At 34.5% G+C, this 22,574-nt stretch overlaps 1 protein-coding gene across 1 annotated transcript in view; it reads left to right on the top strand.

The window, feature by feature from the left end:
* Positions 1 to 22,574, top strand: part of PHF14 (PHD finger protein 14) — a 210,855-nt gene that overhangs the window by 140,401 nt on the left and 47,880 nt on the right. The window contains exon 17 of the mRNA XM_079711347.1: positions 448 to 565. Within this exon, the coding sequence (XP_079567473.1) occupies positions 448 to 565 (118 nt within the window). The remainder of the gene's footprint in view (positions 1 to 447; positions 566 to 22,574) is intronic.

The raw sequence follows: 22,574 nt of genomic DNA, 5'->3' as shown, positions 1-22,574 counted from the left end.
TTAGATTTAAAACTTTTTAAAAATAATCACAATATATTAGATTGAATTCATAATCTTGAGTTATATGTATCTTATATTAGTTTTAAAACCATCTAATGGGCAAGTGATTATTATTGAAGTTCAAAATTGAAAATGTTAATGTTTGTTAGTTTTGAACACATAGGGTTATACACATAAATTTATTCCTATGCTGTTAACATTTCTACTATCAAAATGTTCTGAATGATATTTGTTTTGTTTATTTTATTGTTTTGGTATTTTGTTTTTCTTAAAGCATTTATTTCAGGTTTAGATTGTCTTTTTCATAAACGTTAATTTAATAATCTTGTCAGCTAAGGATAGAATTAACAGTGTTACAGTTGAAATATACAGTAGTTTGCTGTTTTTCTCTGAAAAAAGTGTTTTTTAATATTATTTAAATATAGTATAAATCTGTTTACCCTGCAGGTGTGATGAATGTAGACTGTGCTACCATTTTGGTTGTTTGGATCCTCCTTTGAAAAAGTCTCCTAAACAAACAGGCTATGGATGGATATGTCAGGAGTGTGATTCTTCATCTTCTAAGGTAAGGGGAGAAACTTATAAGAAAAAGTGTTATTTCTCTTTATTTTGATAGCTTTTCTGTATCTCACCAACAGCTTCCTAACTTTAAAGAGAATTGGAATATGAAGGACCAACAATTTATTCTATGCAATATATTAAGAATATATTGCCTTGATGATTTTATTGCCCTTAAATTAAGGAGTAAAGAGCTCTACTGAATTATATAAATTTTCTCTATGAAATATTTTAGCTGTTTTGTGTATTCTCTATATTACTGTAGCATGTTAAATAGTTCTCTAGTAGTCAAAGAAGTCACCCTCTGCTAATTTACCACCCCTAGGGAATAACCAATAAAATCCAATTTAATTTTACAGACGACTCATCTTAAGATATAGTAGGTATATTGTGAATGTTCTATAAGGTTTGCTCTTTGAGAAAACTAGTTTTTATATCCTAAAAACTTTTTCTGGTAATTATTTTAGATAAGTAGAAAGGATGAAATATCTAATAAGGTTGTTTCGTAGTTAATCTTCAATAATAAACTATTGAAATCTTTTGAATATCAATATTATAACCTTAAATTGTGACAATCGACATTTTAAGATTATTATATGCTTTTTTTAAGTGTGTGAGTAAATAGCTGGACCCCTGATGCTTTGACTTATTTGACAGAAATATTAAATATATTTGAACTAAGATAATATGATCACCTGTGGGTTAATCAAATTATTCTTCTTTAAATAGACAACAGAAGTTAACTGTCTATTGTATTATGGACCTCAAGCCATCTCTCCTAAATGCCACTTAAGTGCATTTGTTTTTCCTAGAGTGAATTAAAATTGATACTGAATTCCTGTCTGATCATGGAATCAAAAAAATTCTTTTTATCAGTTAAAATGATTTATTCCAGCTTACCACAGAAGCCATCTGTAAACGTTTATTTATTAAAAGCTGCAGAAAAGCATTTGGCTATAGGAAAAAAAAAAGCTATTTAAAGGTTTTTTTAAATAACCAAATTTATTAAAAATTTTACAAATTTGTATAATGATTAATATAGAATCTTATGCATTTTATTAATAATCAAGCATTTTTGCTCAAGGTTTTAAACTACACAATATCAAGAATTATTTTACAGTTATTTTATTAAGACCCAGATTTAAGAGGGAGCGTATTTAATATCAAAAAGTTTTATTACATAATTAAAAAATGTTTTCCAGAAACTGTATTTAAATAAGAAAAAAATAATGGTGTACTATAGATTTTAAATAGTTGTTTTATGGGACTCTTTATGGTATAATATAATTTTTCTAAGTGTGTTTTTTGTTTGGGTTTTTCTTCTACCCTCAAAAAGCAATTAGGAAAGCAATTTTTGAAAAAAGATTTATTGCATTTTATAAATAAGCCTTTTTGTGTACATTGTTTTGAAAAGGTTTTATACTACTGTAAATATGTAGCATTGTATTAACTTCAGAGTGCCTTTGTTAAGTTATATAGTAATTTTGTTAATGAACATTGAAAATGCAAGAGGACATTTCACATATGTTGCGAATATACAAAATGAATATTTTGTAAGTTCAGTAGGTGCATGCCAGTAGCCATTGAGATGTTCTTGTATTTTGCTTTTCCCTGTCTACCAGAGAATAAGATCTTTGGACTCAGAATGGAAATCCATTAGGAAGGCACATTGCTAGAAAAGTTGCATTGTATTAGCTGTACTCTGTTTGACTTGTGATTGAATGAATCCCAGATATAAACAGCCAAGACTTTTAAAATATCCAAATATGGTATCTAACTGACGAATGTCACAGCAGTTTATTGTAAGGATTACAGCAGTGAAATGGATTTGTATTTTTATCATATCAAGATGAATATTACATACTTCTACTTTTTTCCAATGAAAAATTAAGCTTAATATAATAGTTAATCTGAAAGTTAAGGAAAATTAATTCATTCCCTTGAATACTTGTGTTACATCAATTCTGTTTTGCTCACTTTGAAAACTTTATACCTGACAAGTAAATTTCTGTTTACATTTTCTCTTGTAAGGTGTTTGCTAGTATTGGGTCCCAAGAAGAAAACATTGGTAGATAATGTCATGCTTTATAATTCAGTAAATTGCTGCAGAAGCTTTTAAATTCAGAAAACAGTATATTATTAATACCTGAGTCAAGAAAATTAGTATCATTTTGGGGCCTAAAAGAAATCCACAATAAAAGTTCATATATTTTGCTTGTCCTTCATTCTGCTCTGTTTGTTTTGGTGGAATGGTATTTTTTAGGTAATACTAAGTATATTTGCCATGTTTATTTATTTTAATAGTATGGAAAGCTAAGGTTGAAATAGTTATTGCCAGGAGAAAGGAATCAGTTGCCAATAAATTTAGGTGGGGAAAAGTGAATATAAAATCGTTATAGCCATAAAATATGTATCCAACTTTCTTTCTTTATGGTAGTCAGGATTATTAAGTCCAAGAAGTCTTAACTTTTATTATAAAAATTTGATTCCCAAGTAATAAATTATTTATTTTGCTTAGAATTTTAGATTATATATGGTATAGGTGTGTAGTTGAAAATGTACTTGAAAATGCATTGCACTTTAAATATTATTTAAGTGTTGACATTGTCTCCAAATTTTGCATATCAGGGGAAACTCTAAAATATTGCCATGTATACTCTGAGCAGCATAATGTATTGATATATGACTTTGTCTTTCAAGTAATGGGTTTTTTTGCTGTAACCTTTATGAGAGCAAAAATCTTCTGTCGCTAATCCTGCCTGTTGCTTTTAATTATAGAAAGTATAGAAATTCCACAAAAGTCTAACAAGATTCATCATATCTCAGTCCATATTAAGCTTTAGCTCATGAAAGATAAAATATACTATATTAAATTAATAATATATAATTAATGATAATGAATGATATTTATTTCATAACAATTTAGCTAACAGTAGAATGATTTTTTAATTGAGATATAATTGACTTCTTATGTTAGTTTCAGATATACAACATAATGATTCAATATTTGTATATAGAATGACATTTATTCTACCCAGACCCACAAAGTATGGCATGATAAGACTTTCTCTGCCTTATCAATCCTTCATAAACCTAGGTAGTCACTTTAGGTTTCATGAAAAATGACCAGCTACATGGATTCAGATATATACACACACGGAGACACAAATCTACACACATACAAACACATGCACAAAATATACTTTCTCCCATAGGCTATGCTTCAAAGATACTTGACTAAGGCAGCAGCTATCCAAGACAGTGTGCTATGTTTTTATTCAGTGGGGCTAGTTCATTGCTACTGATCACCATGCATTAGGTTTTTTTCTCTTGCTCTTTACTGTGTTGTGAAAATACTGTTACAAATGAATGCAGTATGCCTGGAAAAGCAATGTATTTTATTCTTTCTCCTCTACCTCACCCATCTTTTATTTTTTCTTTCATCTTTACTTTCATCCATTCTCTCAAGCCAAATACCTGGAATCATCTTCAAGTCTTCTTCATCCTGTCCCAAATAGAAAATCACTTGCTGAGTCCTGTAAAAGTGTTCTTCCTTAAATATTTCTCCGGTTTACTCTTTGCTCCTTTTCTCCACCGTTACTGCCTTGATTCGGTGCCTCACCTTTTCCTCATTCTATCAGTTCCTCCTATTTTAGAGGCTATCTAAATAAGTCTACCAGACTCATCTCCTCTTTTATCCATTCTCTTCACTAGGTTTCTTCAAAATGAAGTTTGTACCTCAGGAGATAGACAAGATGACTAATTAAACTAATTCTATACAGCATCCCATTTTAATTTCTATGTCTGAGTGTGTTTTCTAATGTAACAGGTTACTGCTGTAGAATAAGTATATAACTTCACACATATATACTTATTAAGGTATGTATTTAAAATATTTTAGTATTGGGGTACATCAACAACAGTGTTTGGAGATCATAGTCCCACACTGCTACTAGAGTAATTTTCCTGAAAGTCTTTTTGACACACTACTGCTTTACATCTGTCAGTGTTTTCTCATCCTCCTACATATCCAGAATATAACTGACAAAATCAGGAAATTAACATTGATACACTGTTACCGTCTAATCCTCAGACCTCATTCACGTTTTGCTATTTGACCCAGTAACGTCCTTAATAGCAAAATGATCCAATACAGAATCATTCATTGCATTTAAGTTTTATGTTTCTTCAGTCTTTAATCTGGAAAGTCCCTTAGGCTTTCCTTGACTGTCATTTCATTGCCACTTTTGAAGATTACAGGGCAGTTATTTTGTAGAATGTCTTTTACTTTGCATTTTTATGATCTTTTCTTGTGGTTAGATTTATTTTGTGCATCTCTGATAAAAATACCACAGATGTGATGCAGTATGCATTCTATCAGGTGACACATGATTTCAATATGAACCATAAATGGTGATGTTAACTTTAATCACTTGACTGAGGAGTTCTCTGCAAGTCTTCTCCATTCTCTTCCCCTTTCTAATTAATAAGTAATTTGTAGGGAAGAACCTTGAGACTGTGTAAATATCCTATTCCTTATCAGACTTTCATTTTCTGTTTTCAGTGGGTTATATTGGTTATTATCATTATTTATTTTGATGTTTGAATTGTCTCAAATTTGGCTAGTGAGAGCCACTTCAGGCTGGCTTCTGTGTTCTTTTCATATGATCCCAGAAATCTTTGAGTGCTTCCTTACTAAAGGTGTTCTAGGCTCAACTTGTTCTTTCCCTTCCCCTACTCCCGGAACCAGTGATTTCTCCAAGGAGCTCTGCTTCCCTTTTAGTGGAAAATGGTATTTAGAAACTAAGATCATGGTACTAGATGTGCTCATTGTTACTGGGATGTTGCTTCTCTTAGGTCTTCTCAGTAGACATAGCCAAGGACTAGATGTACGTATGTACATTCATAGACATACACATTTACTTTTCTTTGTCTTCATAGATATTGGAAACCATTCTGGTTTTTTCCCTTTTCATGTTTATAACTCCCTCACTGAAAACTGGCTCCCATTATCCTTGATATATATTATAAGATTAATCCCCTGATGTAAAACTAACCTCCTATCACCCTCCATTCCCCTGCTGCATGGACACCTTCTTTGCTTGCCATAACCTGATGGCTTTTAGATTGAATTGTTCAGGAAGGAGGGGAGAGAGAGGGATCGAAGACAGACATTTTTATTTTTTACAAGCTTCTAAAATTATTTTAATGAGCGATCAGGAATAAGAACCATTGTTTTATGTATTTTACAAATTGTTCAGTTATTTAAAAAGTTTTTAAGCTAAAAATTAATGTTTTTGCAGTTTTAAAACAAATATACACAAGGCATATAACCCAAGGCAAATTTCAACAAACTGATACTTTAAAATTATGTTGTGGGCTTCCCTGGTGGCGCAGTGGTTGAGAGTCCGCCTGCCGATGCAGGGGATGTGGGTTCGTGCCGCGGTCCGGGAAGATCCCACATGCCGCGAAGCGCCCGGGCCCGTGAGCCATGGCCGCTGAGCCTGCGCGTCCAGAGCCTGTGCTCCGCAACGGGAGAGGCCACAACAGTGAGAGGCCTGCGTACCAAAGAAAAAAAAAAAAAAAAAAAAAAAAAAATTATGTTGTATACTTATATATAAGATATAGACTTAATATTGTATTTGTTTTAAATTTTTATTTTATTTTGGAATAGAGTTGATAAACAATGTTGTGTTAGTTTCAGGTGTAGGACAAAGTAATTCAGTTATTCATATACATGTATTTATTCTTTTAAAAATTCTTTGTCCATTTAGGTTATTACAGAGTATTCAGCAGAGTTCCCTGTGCTATACAGTAGGTCCTTGTTGGTTGCCTATTTTAAATATAGCAGTGTGTACATGTCAATTCCAAAGTCCCTAACTATCCCTTCCCCCAGCCCTTCCCCCCTGGTAACCATAAGTCCATTCTCTGAGTCTGTTTCTATTTTGTAAATAAGTTTGTTTGTATCATTTTTTTTTAGATTTTGCATATAAGTGATATCATATGATATTTGTCTTTCTCTGTCTGACTTACTTCACTTAGTACGATAATCTCCAGGTCCATCCATGTTGCTGCAAGTGGCATTATTTCATTCTTTTTAATGGCTTAGTAATATTCCATTATATATATGCACCACATCTTCTTTATCCATTCCTCTGTTGATGGACATTTAGGTTGCTTCCATTTCTTGGCTATCGTAAATAGTGCAGCAATGAACATTGGGGCGCATGTATCTTTTTGAATTATAGTTTTGTCTGGATATATGCCCAGGAGTGAGATTTCTGGATCATACGGCAATTCTATTTTTAGTTTTCTGAGGAACCTCCGTACTGTTTTCCATAGAGGTTGTACCAATTTACATTCCTACCAACAGTGTAGGAGGGTTCCCTTTTCTCCACACCTACTCCAGCATTCGTTATTTGTAGACTTTTTTAAAAATAAATTTATTTATTTGTTTGTTTTTGGCTGCATTGGGTCTTCATTTCTGTATGTGGGCTTTCTCTAGTTGTGGCAGGTGGGGGCTACTCTTTGTTGCGGTGAGCAAGCTTCTCATTGCAGTGGCTTCTCTTGTTGCAGACCATGGGCTGTAGGCGTGCGGGCTTCAGTAGTTGTGGCATGTGGGCTCAGTAGTTGTGGCTCATGGGCTCTAGAGTGCAGCCTCAGTAGTTGTGGCACACGGGCTTAGTTGCTCCGTGGCATGTGAGATCTTCCCAGACCAAGGCTTGAACCCGTGTCCCCTGCATTGGCAGGTGATTCTTAACCACTTCGCCACCAGGGAAGTCCCTGTTATTTGTAGACTTTAAATGATGGCCATTCTGACTAGTGTGCGTTGGTACCTCATTGTAGTTTTGATGTGCATTTCTCTAATAATTAGTGATGTTGAGCATCTCTTCATGTGCCTAGTGGCCATGTGTATGTTTTCTTGGAGAAGTGTCTATTTACGTATTCTGCCTGTTATTTCGATTGGGTTGTTTTTTTGATATTCAGCTGCATGAACTGTTTGTAAATTTTGGAGATTAATCCCTTGTCAGTCTCATTGTTTGCAAATATTTTCTCCCATTCTGTGGGTTGTCTTTTTGTTTTGTTTATGGTTTCCTGATGTGCAAAAGATTTGAGTTTGATTAGGTTCTATTTGTTTATTTTCATTTTTATTTCCCTTACTCTAGGAGAGACAGATCAAAAAAGATATTGCTGTGATTTATGTCAAAGAGTGTCTGCCTATATTATCCTCTAAGAGTTTTGTAGCATCTGGTCTTACATTTAGGTCTTTAATGAATTTGGAGTTTATTTTTGTGTATGGTATTAAAGAATATTATAATTTCATTTTTTTACATGTAGCTCTCCAATTTTCCCAGCACCACTTATTGAAAAGGCTGTTTTTTCTCCATTGTATAGTCTTGCCTCCTTTGTCTTAGATTAACTGACCATAGGTGCATGGGTTTACTTCTGGGCTTTCTATCCTGTTCCATTGACCTATATTTCTGTTTTTGTGCCAGTACCATACTGTTTTGATGACTGTAGCTTTGTAGTATAGTCTGCAGTCAGGTAGCCAGATTCCACTAGCTCCATTTTTCTTTCTGAAGATTGCCTTGTCTCTTTGGGGTCTTTTGTGTTTCCATACAAATTGTAAAATTTTTTTTGTTCTAGTTCTGTGAAAAATGCCATTGGTAATTTGATAGGGGTTGCACTGAATCTGTAGATTGCCTTGGGTAGTATAGCCATTTTGGTAGTAATGATTCTTCCAATCCAAGAACACAGTATATCTTTCCATCTGTTTGTGTCATCTTTGATTTCTTTCATCAGCATCTTATAGTTTTCGTAGTACAGATCTTTTGCTTCCTTTGGTAGGTTTATTCCTAGCTATTTTATTTTTTGATGTGACTGTAAATGGGATTGTTTCTTTAATTACTCTTTCTGATCTTTTGTTGTTAGTGTGTAGAAATGCAACAGATTTCTGTGTGTTAATTTTGTATCCTGCAACTGTACCAAATTCATTGATGAGCTCTAGTAGTTTTCTGGTAGCATCTTTAGGATTTTCTGTGTATAGTGTCATGTCATCTGCAGTCAGTGACAGTTTTACTTCTTCTTTTCCAATTTGGATTCCCTTTATTTCTTTTTCTTCTCTGATTGCCATAGCTAGGACTTCCAAAACTATGTTGAATAAAAGTGGCAAGAGTGGAAATCCTTGTCTTGTTCCTGATCTTAGAGAAACTGCTTTCAACTTCTCACTGTTGAGTATGATGTTAGCTGTAGTTTGTCATATATGGCCTTTATTACGTTGAGGTATGTTTCCTCTATGCCCACTTCCTGGAGAGTTTTTATCCTAAATCGGTGTTGAATTTTGTCAGATTTTTCTGCATTTATTGAGATGGTCATGTGGTTTTTATTCTTAAGTTTGTTGATGTGGTATATCACACTGATTGATTTGCAGACATTGACAAATCATTGCATCCCTGGGATAAATCCCACTTGATTATGGTGTATGATCCTTTTAATGTATCGTTGGATTTGGTTTGCTAGTATTTTGTTGAGGATTTTTGCATCTACGTTCATCAGTGATATTGGCCTGTAATTTTCTTTTTTTGTGTGTGTGGTATCTTTTTCTGGTTTTGGTATCAGGGTGGTGGTGGCCTCATAGAATTAGTTTGGGAGTGTTCCTTCCTCTGAGATTTTTTTGGAATAGTTTGAGAAGCATAGGCATTAACTCTTCTCTAAATGTTTGATAGAATTTGTCAGTGAAACCATCTAGTCCTGGACTTTTGTTTGTTGGGAGTTTTTTAATCCTGGTTTCAATTTCAGTACTTGTGATTGGTCTGTTCATATTTTCTATTTCTTCCTGGTTCAGTCTTGGGAGATTGTACCTTTCTAAGAATTTGTCCATTTTATTAGCATATAGTTGCTTGTAGTAGTCTTTTATGATCCTTTATCTTTCTCTGTTGTCCGTTGTAACTTCTTTTTTGTTTCTAATTTTATTGACCTGAGCCCTCTCCCTCTTTTTCTGTATTAATATAGGGCACAGTTCACTATTCTCTTTTTTCTAGGGTATACTTGATATAGATCTCAGCATCTTCTGTGTACTGAAACACCCCAAATGAAGATAACTTCTTTGGGCATGGTTAAATGAACAGGTATTACTATAAATATTTCTTTTAAAAGGACATCATCCAAGTGATATATATTCACAGGTGCCACTGAGAATCTAAATACACATCATATATTTTACAGTGACTGTGCCAGTTATGATTCTAGCTTTTCATCCCTGTTCACGTTCTGTTTTGTGAAAAGCCAAAAGGTGTACATGACAGGTCATTGTCTGAATACTACAAGATGAGCTGTCTTAGCTTGGGGACCTTCATTTGGTTCACTCTTATTTGATCTTTCTAGTATAGTACTCTTTTTGAGTGGTAATAAGTTGACTTCATATGCATGAAAATCTCATCTAAATTCTTACGGAAGATTTTCTGGCACTACAAATGCATGACACACCAGATCAGGCAAGTGTGGTACTTTTTGATAATCATTTGTATTAGAAATCCCTGAGTAGGGAAGTATGATTTTTTTTAATTTTTGTTCTATTTTTCCAATTTTTTTTTGCATTGAGCAACTAGAATTCTGTAACTGAAATGCTTGTGTCAAATGACATATATAAATATTTACTATCGAGCAAAATAGTCATTGAGAATTTGCCTCTTTAAAAACTGAACAGAACAATCTCTCCAAGGAGTATCTTGCCACAATACATTAAACAAGCACATTTAATTGAACCTGGTGATACTGGAAATTAAATGTGTGAGTTTTATGTATTATGAAGATTTATGAAAAATATAAAATGAATTATCCTTTAAAGTTCTTTTAAATTTGAATCATATATCTGACCCATAAAAAAGGACTTTTTAATATTTTAACTATTCATTTGACCTCTGGGATTTTATCTGGCATTAGGTTAGATTTTTTTTTTTTTTTTTTTTTTTTTTTTTTTTTTTTTTTTTTGTGGTACGCGGGCCTCTCACTGTTGTGGCCTCTCCCGTTGCGGAGCACAGGCTCCGGATGCGCAGGCTCAGCAGCCATGGCTCACGGGCCCAGCCGCTCCGCGGCATATGGGATCCTCCCAGACCGGGGCACGAACCCGTATCCCCTGCATCGGCAGGCGGACTCTCAACCACTGCGCCACCAGGGAGGCCCTAGGTTAGATTTTAAGTTTCTAATTTAGCACAGTTGACAGATAAGTCATTTCCAGGTAAAACTTATACCACTTAACTGTCTTAATTCAGTATTCTTCTAGGACTTGTGTGACATTAGAGGTTATAACAATATGTTTTATCAAGCTTTACTGAGTTTTTTGATTTGCCTTTTGACTGATACAGTTATGTAAAGTCTGGAGAAAAGTTGTTTATACAGTATCCTAAATTAGAATCCCATAGGAAAATCTTTGGTAGTTTGTAGACTTATGAAAAGTCTGAGAATTAAAACTATGGTGTGGTTATCCTTGATGATGGCTATAGTTAAATATTTAAACTCTAGATTTCATCTTTGCTAGTGTGTGGTATAAGGCCCAAACACTTCCACGTGATCTTGTACCTTATTCTAGGCCAAGTCTGGCTGTTGCTGGTTACTCTAGCATTTTTCCTGGCAGGCAAAATTGTTTGTATAAATGTCTTTTAAGTCTTAATTTCTAATAGAGTGCTGTACTTTGAGACTAGTCACAGTATTTTGTGAATTCAGTAAAAAGTAATAGCCATTAACAGTTCTACTAACTATAGATGCTACTGTGCTTTAAAAAAAAATAGTGTTATTTGTTTAAATTGAACGTTTATGTACTGAACTGAACTTTTTATTTGTCATTATTGCCTGCTCAAAAAAGTTGTTTACTTGATTGTCCTAGTCATGTTTCTGAACCCTGTCTCTAGGTAATATTTTCACCAAGTCGCCATTTTCAACAAAACAGATTGTTTATGGTTATTCTTTATAACAGAATTGGAATCTACACTGATCTGTTAGTTCTTTAACCTAGGGTAATTTTCATGGGAACTGTGCAATACACATTAAGCACACTGGTATACTGCAATAAGTCATGGTCAGGTATTCCTTAAGAATCTTTTCAAAAACAAGATTTCTTTCCTCCAGATAAAATTTGTTAGTGTTTATGACGTCCATTTTTATATATCTCAGCATAATTATAGAGAAAGAAAATGATTAGAACCTCTAAAATTATACAGATGTTTTCTGTATTAATATTTTGAAAAATTGGAAAGACTACATCATCTTTTAAGTTACACTTTCTACAAACTGGGAAAACAAAGCCATTTTCTAATTCAGATGGCATGTGGGCTTGATGTGTTTACATAGCGTGCTGTAAACCATGCTGTGGAATACCATATGATGAGAAACTGAATCATAACTGAGATAAATAATCAAAGTACCGTAGGGTGCCATATATAGGACTACCTTTTAGAGCTCACTAACTTCATACTATCCTTTGGTTTAAAAAATTTATCTTTTTACTTTTATTTTGGAGAAAAAGTTACCTACTAAAAACCTGATGGCTAAGCTGAAGGATGTTTCATTACAGCTTTTAAAAAGTTAATAAGAACATTTTTACCTTATTAACCCAACATTTGACATACTAATTTTGGGTTATATAATATACCAAGAAGGAATGTAGAATATATTATTTATGTAAACATATTTTTAGTATTCATATGTAATGTGAGTGTGAGAGACATTGTTCACTGCAGAGATGGTCTTAGTTGAATTAAGCGAGCCCATTCCCAGAGTTGTGAAAGTAACACCTGAATGATAGGAATGACTTAAATCCTAGCTTCAAAAAACAGAGTGAGAGTTCATGTATTCTAGATGTAGATACAGTTAGATAGTTACTTCTAATTTTAACATTTAGTTTTACTATTTCATCATTTTGTAGAATTACTTATCTCTTAAAAAATTGTCTTTCTGACCAATGTATTGTGGTTTAAGAAGTACCCTTTTGCTAAAACTTAGACTTCTTTAAATCTAAGCTAAGAAAATTAGAAGTATGAACTCAGTTAATGAAATTGAGTTCGGAAATCAAATATATTTAAGCATTCTAGTCTTGATTTTCTGATAGAATCTTATCAAGGTTAATAAGAAACTACAGATTAGGAGTTAGTGTGTTATGCTATGTTATTTTTCATTTTTTATTTTTTGCGGTATGCGGGCCTCTCACCGTTGTGGCCTCTCCCGTTGCGGAGCACAGGCTCTGGACGTGCAGGCTCAGCGGCCATGGCTCACGGGCGCAGCCGCTCCGCGGCATGTGGGATCCTCCCGGACCGGGGCACGAACTCGTGTCCGCTGCATCGGCAGGCGGACTCTCAACCACTGCACCACCAGGGAAGCCCTATGTTACATTTTAAGACACTCATTTTTTGACATCTCTCAAATTAGGATGTGTATCTATAAGTAGTTCATTTCTTTGTAATAATATTTATTTTTTCCATAAAAATTTGCCATTAAATTTATGGAGTTATAATCTGAGGCATTGTTGAGTAAGAATATTGAGTAATTTTAAATGCACAGAAAGTCAAAGTATGCAGTGTGATGTAGAGGAAAGAGCTTTATGAGCTTTGAAAAAGAAGCAAACTGAGTTCAGATATTAATCATTTACAATGTTTGTGACTTTCAGCAAGTTGCTTCACTTCAGTGAGTTTCAGGTTGCTCATTTGTGAAAGGTTTAATGGCAATATTTAGAATAATAGAGGCACTCAGTAAATGACACATCTTCTTATTCTTAAAAATAAGCAATCATTGGGCTTCCCTGGTGGCGCAGTGGTTAAGAATCTGCCTGCCAGTGCAGGGGACACGGGTTCGAGCCCTGGCCCGGGAAGATCCCACATGCGGCGGCAGAGCAACTGAGCCAGCGAGCAACAACCACTGAAGCCTGCGCGCCTAGAGCCCGTGCTCCACAACAAGAGAAGCCATGACCATGAGAAGCCCGCACAGTGCAACAAAGAGTAGCCCCCATTCACCACAACTAGAGAAAGCCCACGCGCAACAACTAAGACACAACACAGACAAAAAAATTAAAAAACAAATTAATTAATTAAAAAAATAAATAAGCAGTAATTTTAGCCACAGAGAGGAGAGTTCAAAATCAGTGATAATGTTCTGATTTTTCAAATGTAAAAAATGTTTTTTAAAAGGAATCTGAAGAACAGTTTTCTGTGTTTTATTTTTTATCTTCACACATACCAAGTAAAAATCGTTCTTATCTCTTTCAGAGTTTCACACTAAATAGAGTAAGGTCATGTCTAACTTTTTCATTCATGAAAAGGTCCATTTGTTTTAATTTCTTGCTAGAGTTTAAGAGGCATTGAAAGCTATTTTTATATTTAATCTATTTTTAAACTAAGGCACTTATAGCTCTCCAAACTTTTAAAATTATATACTATTCTATAAGGTATTTCTTCTAAATTTATTGTATAACATTAGCAAATAGTTGGTATTTTTTATATTGAGGACAATGTCTATTTCGCATTAAATATAGAATTATGGTGCTCTGTGAATCGCACTCATCATATACTAATGTGTTTATTTTGTAAGTAGAAGGAATGATATTTAGAAAGTAAAGGTTTACTATTATATTTAAACCACTGGCTCTACCAAGTATTGACTAATAGGAAAAGACATAACTGATACAGGCAAAAGTTCCCTTTTAGGGAAACTTGTTTTTAACTGCAGATATATTTTAATAGGTGAAGAAATACCAAAGAAATTTCCCATAGACAGGAGGGGTATTATTTCTGTGTCAAGGTCATGAAAACTATAAACTTGAAACTGAAATGAAAATAAAAAGTTAATAAAATTTAAAAGTAATGAACCACGAAAGACAGCTTTGAGATAACTTATGAATTCACTTTGTCAACCTGTATACAGTTTTTGATAACAGAAGATTCATCAAGCCTAATGAATAGCTTTTAGAGAACAGGCATATATATAAGCAATACATCCTTTTATTGTATAAACGTTTGAATACTTTTAAGGATGGAAATGTGGGAAGTTACGGGTTAGCACTTTTACATTCCTGTGGAATCTGGAAATTAAGGTAATTAGCTCTTAGGGCATACTGTATAAATACATTCAGAATGTCATAAAATGATTATGTGCCTTCAGTATGTCTTACAAGCATTTGTGCCAAGAGAAATCCTCATTCTTAAGTAAATAAGGAAATCTGTACTCATTCTCAGATGCTACTAATGTCTTTCTTTTAAAAATGTAGAATCTCAATATGTGCTTTATATGTAAGAGTTAAAAGGTAGTGATTTATACATGTAAATTCTTTAGAACCCTATCTTTACACCCCATACCTCTCTCCGTCTGCCACCTGCTCCCTTGATTCCCAGTGGAAGAAACCATTAATAATGTACTTCCTTAATCATAACATATAAATTTCTCTATTTGTTTATCTTTATGTTACTTTAAAAGTGGAATATCCCTTTCTGGGAATATCAGATATGCTGTTCTTAACATATTTTCTGCTGGTAAAATGCTAAGTAAGGCAGATTATAAGACTGTGGTTCACACTATCCTCCCACTGCCCCATAGCCCCAGCTTAGTCCAGTTCTGTTCTATGTTAAATTGTTAGCTTCAGTTCTTATTTTGACAGGACCGTATGAACTACCTGTAACTAACTTTAATAGGTTAGGTGAACACCACTTTATTTCTTCTTGTGCTTTATTTATCAAAATAATTTTTTTGATCTTCTGATTTACATCATAGTTTGAGATTTTCATCACTTGTCAATCTACATAGCCCAAATTTCTGTGATTTCTCCTCAAAGTATAGTCTACATACCACCTGCACTAGGATCGTCCAGAGTAGTTCTGTTAAGTAGGCAGTTTGGAAGGCCCATGAAGATCTGCTAAATTAGTATCTCTGGAATGGTTCCCAGGAATCAGCATTATTATAAGCACCACAGGTGACAATTATGCTTATTAACATTAAAGAACCACTTCTGTGACCCTAATCTCTGTTAAATTCCTTACATATAGTTTTGTCTCTAACTGAAGTATTCACTTATTGTAACTACAGAATATCATTCACTCTCAGACTTTACTCTTCTCTAATAGGACTTTCTTTCAACCCCACAGGCAGGTTCAAGGTAGGTCGGTGACCTGTGATTCAGGTTCAGTACCATAGCATTTCTGGATTGCTGATATCCTATATTCCCTTTCTTCTTTCCAAGTTCTGGAATTGTCCAGCAACAGCTCAAGGATCTTCTCTGAGCTATAGATTCAGTTTGTCCCCATCAATCTTCTTCAGTTACTCAGCTTCATCTTTTTTTCTACTTCGGTGTGGCTGTTGATACTGTTGGTAACGTCTTCCTTCTTATAAACTCCTTCCTTGCCTTCATTGAACCTGTTCTCTTCCTGGTTTTCTCCCTTCTTAGCAGACCGGGTTTTTTTTTTTGGTTTTTTTTTTTTTTGGTTTTTTTGATAAGCTTCTTTGGCCTGTTTTCAGTCTCTTCTCACTCTGCAGGTGACAGCATCCATACCTGCTCACTACCCTACCAGTTTTGCTACAGGAAAACCTGGGACTTAAGATTAAATGATCCATCTACTTTCTATGAGTTCATGTTCATCAAGAGAGAGACTTTCTGCCTTTTAAAATATTATCCTTTAGTCTAATAATTAAGACATAATGTAGTGATAAATTTACTAATAAGTTTTAGTTGGCCCTTTCCACTATCTAATAGCATTCTTTTATTATAAAACTTAAATAGTATTTGCTTAACTAGGAAAATACATTACAACGTGATCTCCAAGGGAGATATTCGTGTGGAGATATGATTAAATTGATATAACTGAGGTGTCAGACTCTATTTGAGCTTTGTTTAAAGCTAGAGAGTAATAATTCAGAATAGCAAATTTTTAGTGTAATAAAACTAATATCCTTTATATAAAATATTGCTTTAAAAAATGCTTCTTACTCTTTTTTTTCTCCTTTTTTCTTTTCTCTGACTCTACTTTTCTGGAGAAATTTGAAGTCAGAAAAAAATTACATACATTACATGTTTTTAATTTCTTAGAAATTACATGTTTTTTAATTTCTTAGAAATGGAATACATGGTTATTGTAGAATATTTGGAAAATTTTAAAAACATAAAGAAAAATATTTAAAATTACCTGCAATTATAGCACCTAAATGTATTTATATTTCTGCTCATATTTTAGTGGTATATTCTATCTCAACCTACTCTCTAAAAATTGCAATTATATTACACATTCTGTTACATACCTTTTTTTCATATAACTGCATTATATGACAATTTTCCATTGTGTTAAATACTCTTTTCTAATGAGATTTTTAAGTACTATACAATATTCTTTTGCTCAGATATACTCTCAGTGTAATTTCTGGGTCAAAAAAATGAACATTTTAAAAATAAGAAAGTACCCTACTGATCTCAGTTGGCCTTGGCCTGCAGCAGCGGCTTGAAGCAGGATTTTCGTTCCCTGACAGAGATTGAAGTCAAGCCACGGCAGTGAGAGCGCTGAATCCTAGCCACTAGACCAGTGGCCACGGACCAGGCCCTGGCGCATCAGCTGTGTAGAAATGAATTTCCACACAGAGTTGGAAAGTAGTGAAGCAAGTAAAGTGTTTATTAGGAGGAAAAAGGGTACGTGTGGATAGACACATGGGTGGGCTCAGAGGGGGTGAGTCGCACCCTCATGGTAGTTTGAATCACTTTTATGGGGCATTTCTTCTGGGTTTCCTTTGGCCAATCATCTTGATTTGCCTGGTTCTGAGTCTGTATTTGGTATATGTCAGGAACCTCCCATGTGTGCATGCGCATCTCTTAGCCAAGATGGATTCCAGTGAAGAGGCCTATGGGTAGCCTGACATCACTTACTATGAGGTGACGCCCCCATCCCTTTAGACCTTTGAGGAGCCTTTCTGTGCATGTGTAGTTGGGAATGTCTCCTTGACTTCGAGAATGAGGAATATGTGGTCTTTTATCTGTTATCTGGGCAGGGCTCAGCTCTTCTCTCGCTCCTGCTGTTTTGGAGTATCTGTCCACAGGGGAGAAACTCCAGCTGTTCAGCCTGGGGCCCATCTGTCTCCTGCCTCACTACTAGTAATAATATTAGTAATTAACATTTATTGAGTACCTCTATGTGCCTAGCATTATCTAAGCACTTAAAATGTATAATCTCATTTAATCCTCACCATAGTCTTTATGGTAGTTACTATTTTTCATCTCCTCTCTGTGGATTAAATAAAATGAGGTTCAAAGAAGTTCAACATTACACAGCTAGTAAGTGTTACAACAGTGATGCAAACCCATATCTGCCTGATTCAAGAGCCTATATTTTAGAAACTTTTCATATATCAAAATAGGTATTCTCTATTCCTTGTTGCAAGAACTTCTCAAATTAGTTTTTGTCCTGAAGCCATTTTAGATTTTCATCATGTAGAAACTCATGTAGATAATTTTTCTATTATAAATAAACACTACAAGTAATAGGAAAAGGAAAAATACTTTTATTGTTAAGTGGGATCTATTTTGGTCTTTTTAATGAATAGGAGACTAAAGTCTGGAGGTAATTCTTAAATGAATCGATTAAGGATGATCCTACTGTAAGGTATTAAAAGATAGACTATAACTCCTCAAGGCCCTTTCTTTATAAAATTCAGTGAAGTATGTGTCTGTGCTTAGGGAGCTGCTGCTTGACAACATAGATGATTTATGTGGACCCAGCAGAATCTAATCTGTTGCACTTGGAGGGAGGTGAGGGAAAGGGATCTAGAAGTGAATTTTTTTTTAATTAGGTATTAAGCATTGTATTTTAGCTGAGTCAAATATTACTGTCTAATGTTTGTGATGAGTTGTGAAGCTTTGAAAACCTGTACTGTAAAAAGAAACTAAAACCAACCATATTCAATCTCTTTGCAAAGATAGTTTAGGAATATTCTGATTTGTGCAGTGTCAGCCACTTTATGTATAAGCTGGAAGATTTTGTATATTTTTTCAGTATTAGCATTATTTTGCAGTAAAAAATCCTCTTATTCAAAAATAATACCTTTTCTGTCAATGGATCAGATACTAATTATCATGCAGTTTAGATTCATTTGGGTTAGTTCTTTTGTTAATTCTTTTGTTTGTTAACCAAAGAGTATGAAATTATTACCTCACCTGTAAAAAAGTTAAAAAAATGTGTCCCTCCTCCTTGACAGATAAAGATCCATATATGTAACTGTTTTTATTCTACCGTATTTCCACCTGTGACCTAGCTCAGCCATCTACGTTCTTTTGTGATTTCAGACTTCTACAAATTATTTTAGCTAGCTTTAATATATTGTTCTCTTTTTTCCTCTGGACCATATTCATATGCTAAATTTAAACTCTGGTCACCTAAGATGCAATCTATTTTAATATTTTCTCTGAAGGTTTCTTAAAGGTTTATGTTGTAGTGTTATATCGTCATTGAAGTTAAGTTGGTTTTTTGTTAAATGTATCTTCAGTAATGGCTACAAATGATTATCTGCTTCGCTGGTTTGAAAACTCTTTAGAGTATGCTTATAGAGGTTAAATTTTTTAAGAATCACTTTGAAAAGTTCAAACTTCATGAAAGCATTTTATCAGTTCACTTTTGTGTTCCTGAGGGACTGGACTATTTTCTCAGCTTCTAAAGACAAATGGTATTCTGTAAATTCTCTTTCTAAAATCAGTTTTTTAAATGTAGATTAGCAGATATTTGTGAACCAGATCCAAAGCATAGATATATAGTCTAAAGCAAGTCATGAACATGGGATGTTTCAGCATTATTTTCTTATTTTAATGCAGTGGTTTCAACATACACACACCAACAAAAAATCATTACTTAATACCTCAATTCAAACTTTATTCCAGCATCCAGTCATTAGTTTAGTTATCATTAATCAGTTTTTCCCCACTTCATGTCATCTTAGGATTGTGAATGAAGTAGATATTTTTAGAAAACTTTCTTTTTTCTTTTAAAGAAAGCAAAGGTATATAATTTTGACATTTTCCTACCCTTTCCCTGTGACATTTAATGACAATGTAGAAGCTTTAACCTGTTTACAGCATAAATACTATATTAGCTACCATCTTATCCTCCATTTCTTTTTGAGTGCTTCTTTTTGAGTTCTACTACTCATGAATCTAATTTTTTCTATGAGATAAACTTTCTTTCTTCATGATTTAGCTGTTCCCAAATCCCCACATTTTCTCCTTTCCTAATCTTTCTCCCCTCCTCATTTTTCCCAGACTTAATGAAAGCAGCATTTGGAAACATGACATTGTGTATATTTATCAAGTGTATTTGTGTTCCTTCATCAGTAAAAAGCTTCCCTAAGATAGGAACCTTCCTAATAGGGCCAAATACAATTAGTTGCCTTTTTAAAAAACTCACCACGGCAATTTGAGGGGAAAAAAAAAATCCTGCAGTCTGAAACTGACACCTTTAAACAAAATTAATTTAAATAAAAGGAGACAATAGAAATGGTCTTATCTGTTCTCTATATTAAATGCTTTAAGGACTATCCAGATTACTGTTTTTAAAATTTCTTTCTTTCTTTCTTTCTTCCTTCCTTCCTTCCTTCCTTCCTTCCTTCCTTCCTTCCTTCCTTTCTTTCTTTCTTTCTCTCTCTCTCTCTCTCTCTCTCTCTCTCTCTCTCTCTCTCTTTCTTTCTTTCTTTCTTTCTTTCTTTCTTTCTTTCTTTCTTTCTTTCTTTCTTTCTTTCTTTCTTTCTTTCTTTCTTTCTTTCTTTCCTTTCTTTCACTGTGCCGGGTCTTAGTTGCACACGGACACAGATCCTTAGTTGCGGCACGCGGGCTCTTTTAGTTGTGGCACGCGGGCTCTTAATTGTGGAAGAGACCACATGCCAGATCTACTTCCCTGACCAGGGATCTAACCTGGGCCCCCTGCATTGGGAGCACGGAGTCTTAACTGCTGGACCACCAGGGAAGTCCCAGACTACTATTTTAAAAAGACTAATTTTCCTTTTTTATTCCAATCTAAGTAAATTTTGTTCCTGAATTCAAGACAAGATGCACATAGAAAGCAACTTAATTCTTTCATCCCTGTGCCTTTAAACAAGCTCTGATGGATTTTCTTTTTTTGAGTGACTCATGGGTTTTCCAGTCTTCTGAGGTATTAATAGTCTTCTTTTTCAATATCAAAAATCTAGTCCAATTTAATATCAAGGTTTCAGTCTCTCAACCAGTTCAAAGCTTCTCCTCTCACCAGCTCAGACCTGCTTCAAACTGGGAAATCTATAGTTTGCAAGGGGCACATACTGCAGTTTGACTCTTGTCCCTGCTTCCTTCTGTAGGTTTTTAGTGATTTCTCAATGCTAGGGCTTTCCTACCTGCTGTTCCCTTGAAGTGAGAGATGTGTTCTATTGTGGGTTGCCTGTAACTCATTTTTTGAACGTAAGTCCCTTTTGGCTCCTCTCTGATTGGCATCAACCCACTCCCACTAGGCTGTCCTCTTTGGCCCAGATTCCTTTCTAGACAACAGAGTCTTGCTCTCTTTCATGTGTCTTTCTCATTGGTCTTAACATAAGCACATGCAACCCCTTGCCCTGTAAGCTCAGAAGAGCAGTCAGTCCCCCTGTATCTTTGCTGCTCAACTATATACATGCATCACGAGCTCAACTCTGTGTCCCTCAAAACTCCTAGAGGACAAGTTCTCTGAGTACTCTTCAGAAGCCTCTCCAACCAGTCTCTGTGTCCCTGAAACTCCTAGGGGACAAACACTTTGAATACTTTTCAGAAAGACTCTCTTATATAGGGACTTCCTCTAGAGTACCTCTTTTAAAGAAATCCTCTTCAGTCTCACCTTTCCTCATTCTTCAGGCTTCTTTCTCCTTTGATGAATTACCAGACCAATCTTTGTGTGTGTGAGGCTTTGAAGAAAATATTTTCTGAAGTATTTTATCAGTGTATATCTTTTAAAAAAGAAATTTTAGACTGTTTATGAGAGGTAGAATGTCACCTACCCAATAGTCCTTTACTGTGAAAATGTCAAATACCCAATCATCGTGACTCAGATCATCTTTTTTCTTAGTTCTTCCACTTTTCAGATACTTTCCACCACTTCCTCAAGATGCCAGGACATCATCTTCTTTCTGATTTTACCTCCCTCCCCCTTTTTAAGCTATGATTTGGCATTTTAATGGATACTTTTAAAAAACATTACAGCCCTCTATTATAATTCCTCAACTTTCTCTGGATCCACTGTGTTGTTTCATCTCAATTTTTTTTTTTTCCTTCTGACTAGAAACAACTGGAGGAATTCATGGACTTAGGTTCACTACAAATTTTATGCCTCCTAAGTTAAACCAAGGCTCATTGCTGTCTTTTATGAGCTCCTGGATCGGATTTCTTAGAGCAGTTACTTCAGATATTTGCCACATACCTCAAGTCTCAGTTGTATTTACAGCATCCTCGTTTTTTCTAGATGACTGTCTCCACTGAGAAAAAAGGGGCCATACCCTTATCTTATCTCCTCCCAACCTTAGAAATAGTCCTTGTTACTTTTCCTACTTCAACCTTTGTTACTTTCAAAATACCTCCATCTCATTTCTTTTCTCAGAAGAAAAAAATATACCACTTACTTTTGTTCTTTATTCCCAAAATCTTTCTCTTCAGAATCTAAGTTTCTATTCTCATTAAGCCCTCCTACAGAGTTTTCCAAATCAGTCTTTTTGAAAGATCACTTTTCACATGTCCTTCCAGGTTAGAAAACTCAAAGAAGGAGCTCTTCATTGTCCACTACTATAAGACAGACATCAGAGTTTTATCACTGACTTTCAAGGCCAGCTATAATCTGGCCCCATGCTAATATTCCAGATAGGTCTTCCTCTGTCTCTGTCTCTCTCCCTGCCTCCCTCCTTCCTTTCCTCTCCCTTTTACAGACATCATCAGGGTGTCATGCTTGTTTGTTTGTTTAATTGAATGCTCAGCTTAAAACCTAGTTTTCCCAGCAATCCATAGGACTACACTAAAATTCCTT

The sequence above is a fragment of the Hyperoodon ampullatus genome (genome assembly GCF_949752795.1).
Source record: "Hyperoodon ampullatus genome assembly, chromosome: 9".
Classification (NCBI taxonomy): Eukaryota; Metazoa; Chordata; class Mammalia; order Artiodactyla; family Ziphiidae; genus Hyperoodon; species Hyperoodon ampullatus.
This window is presented reverse-complemented; position numbering and strand designations above follow the sequence as displayed.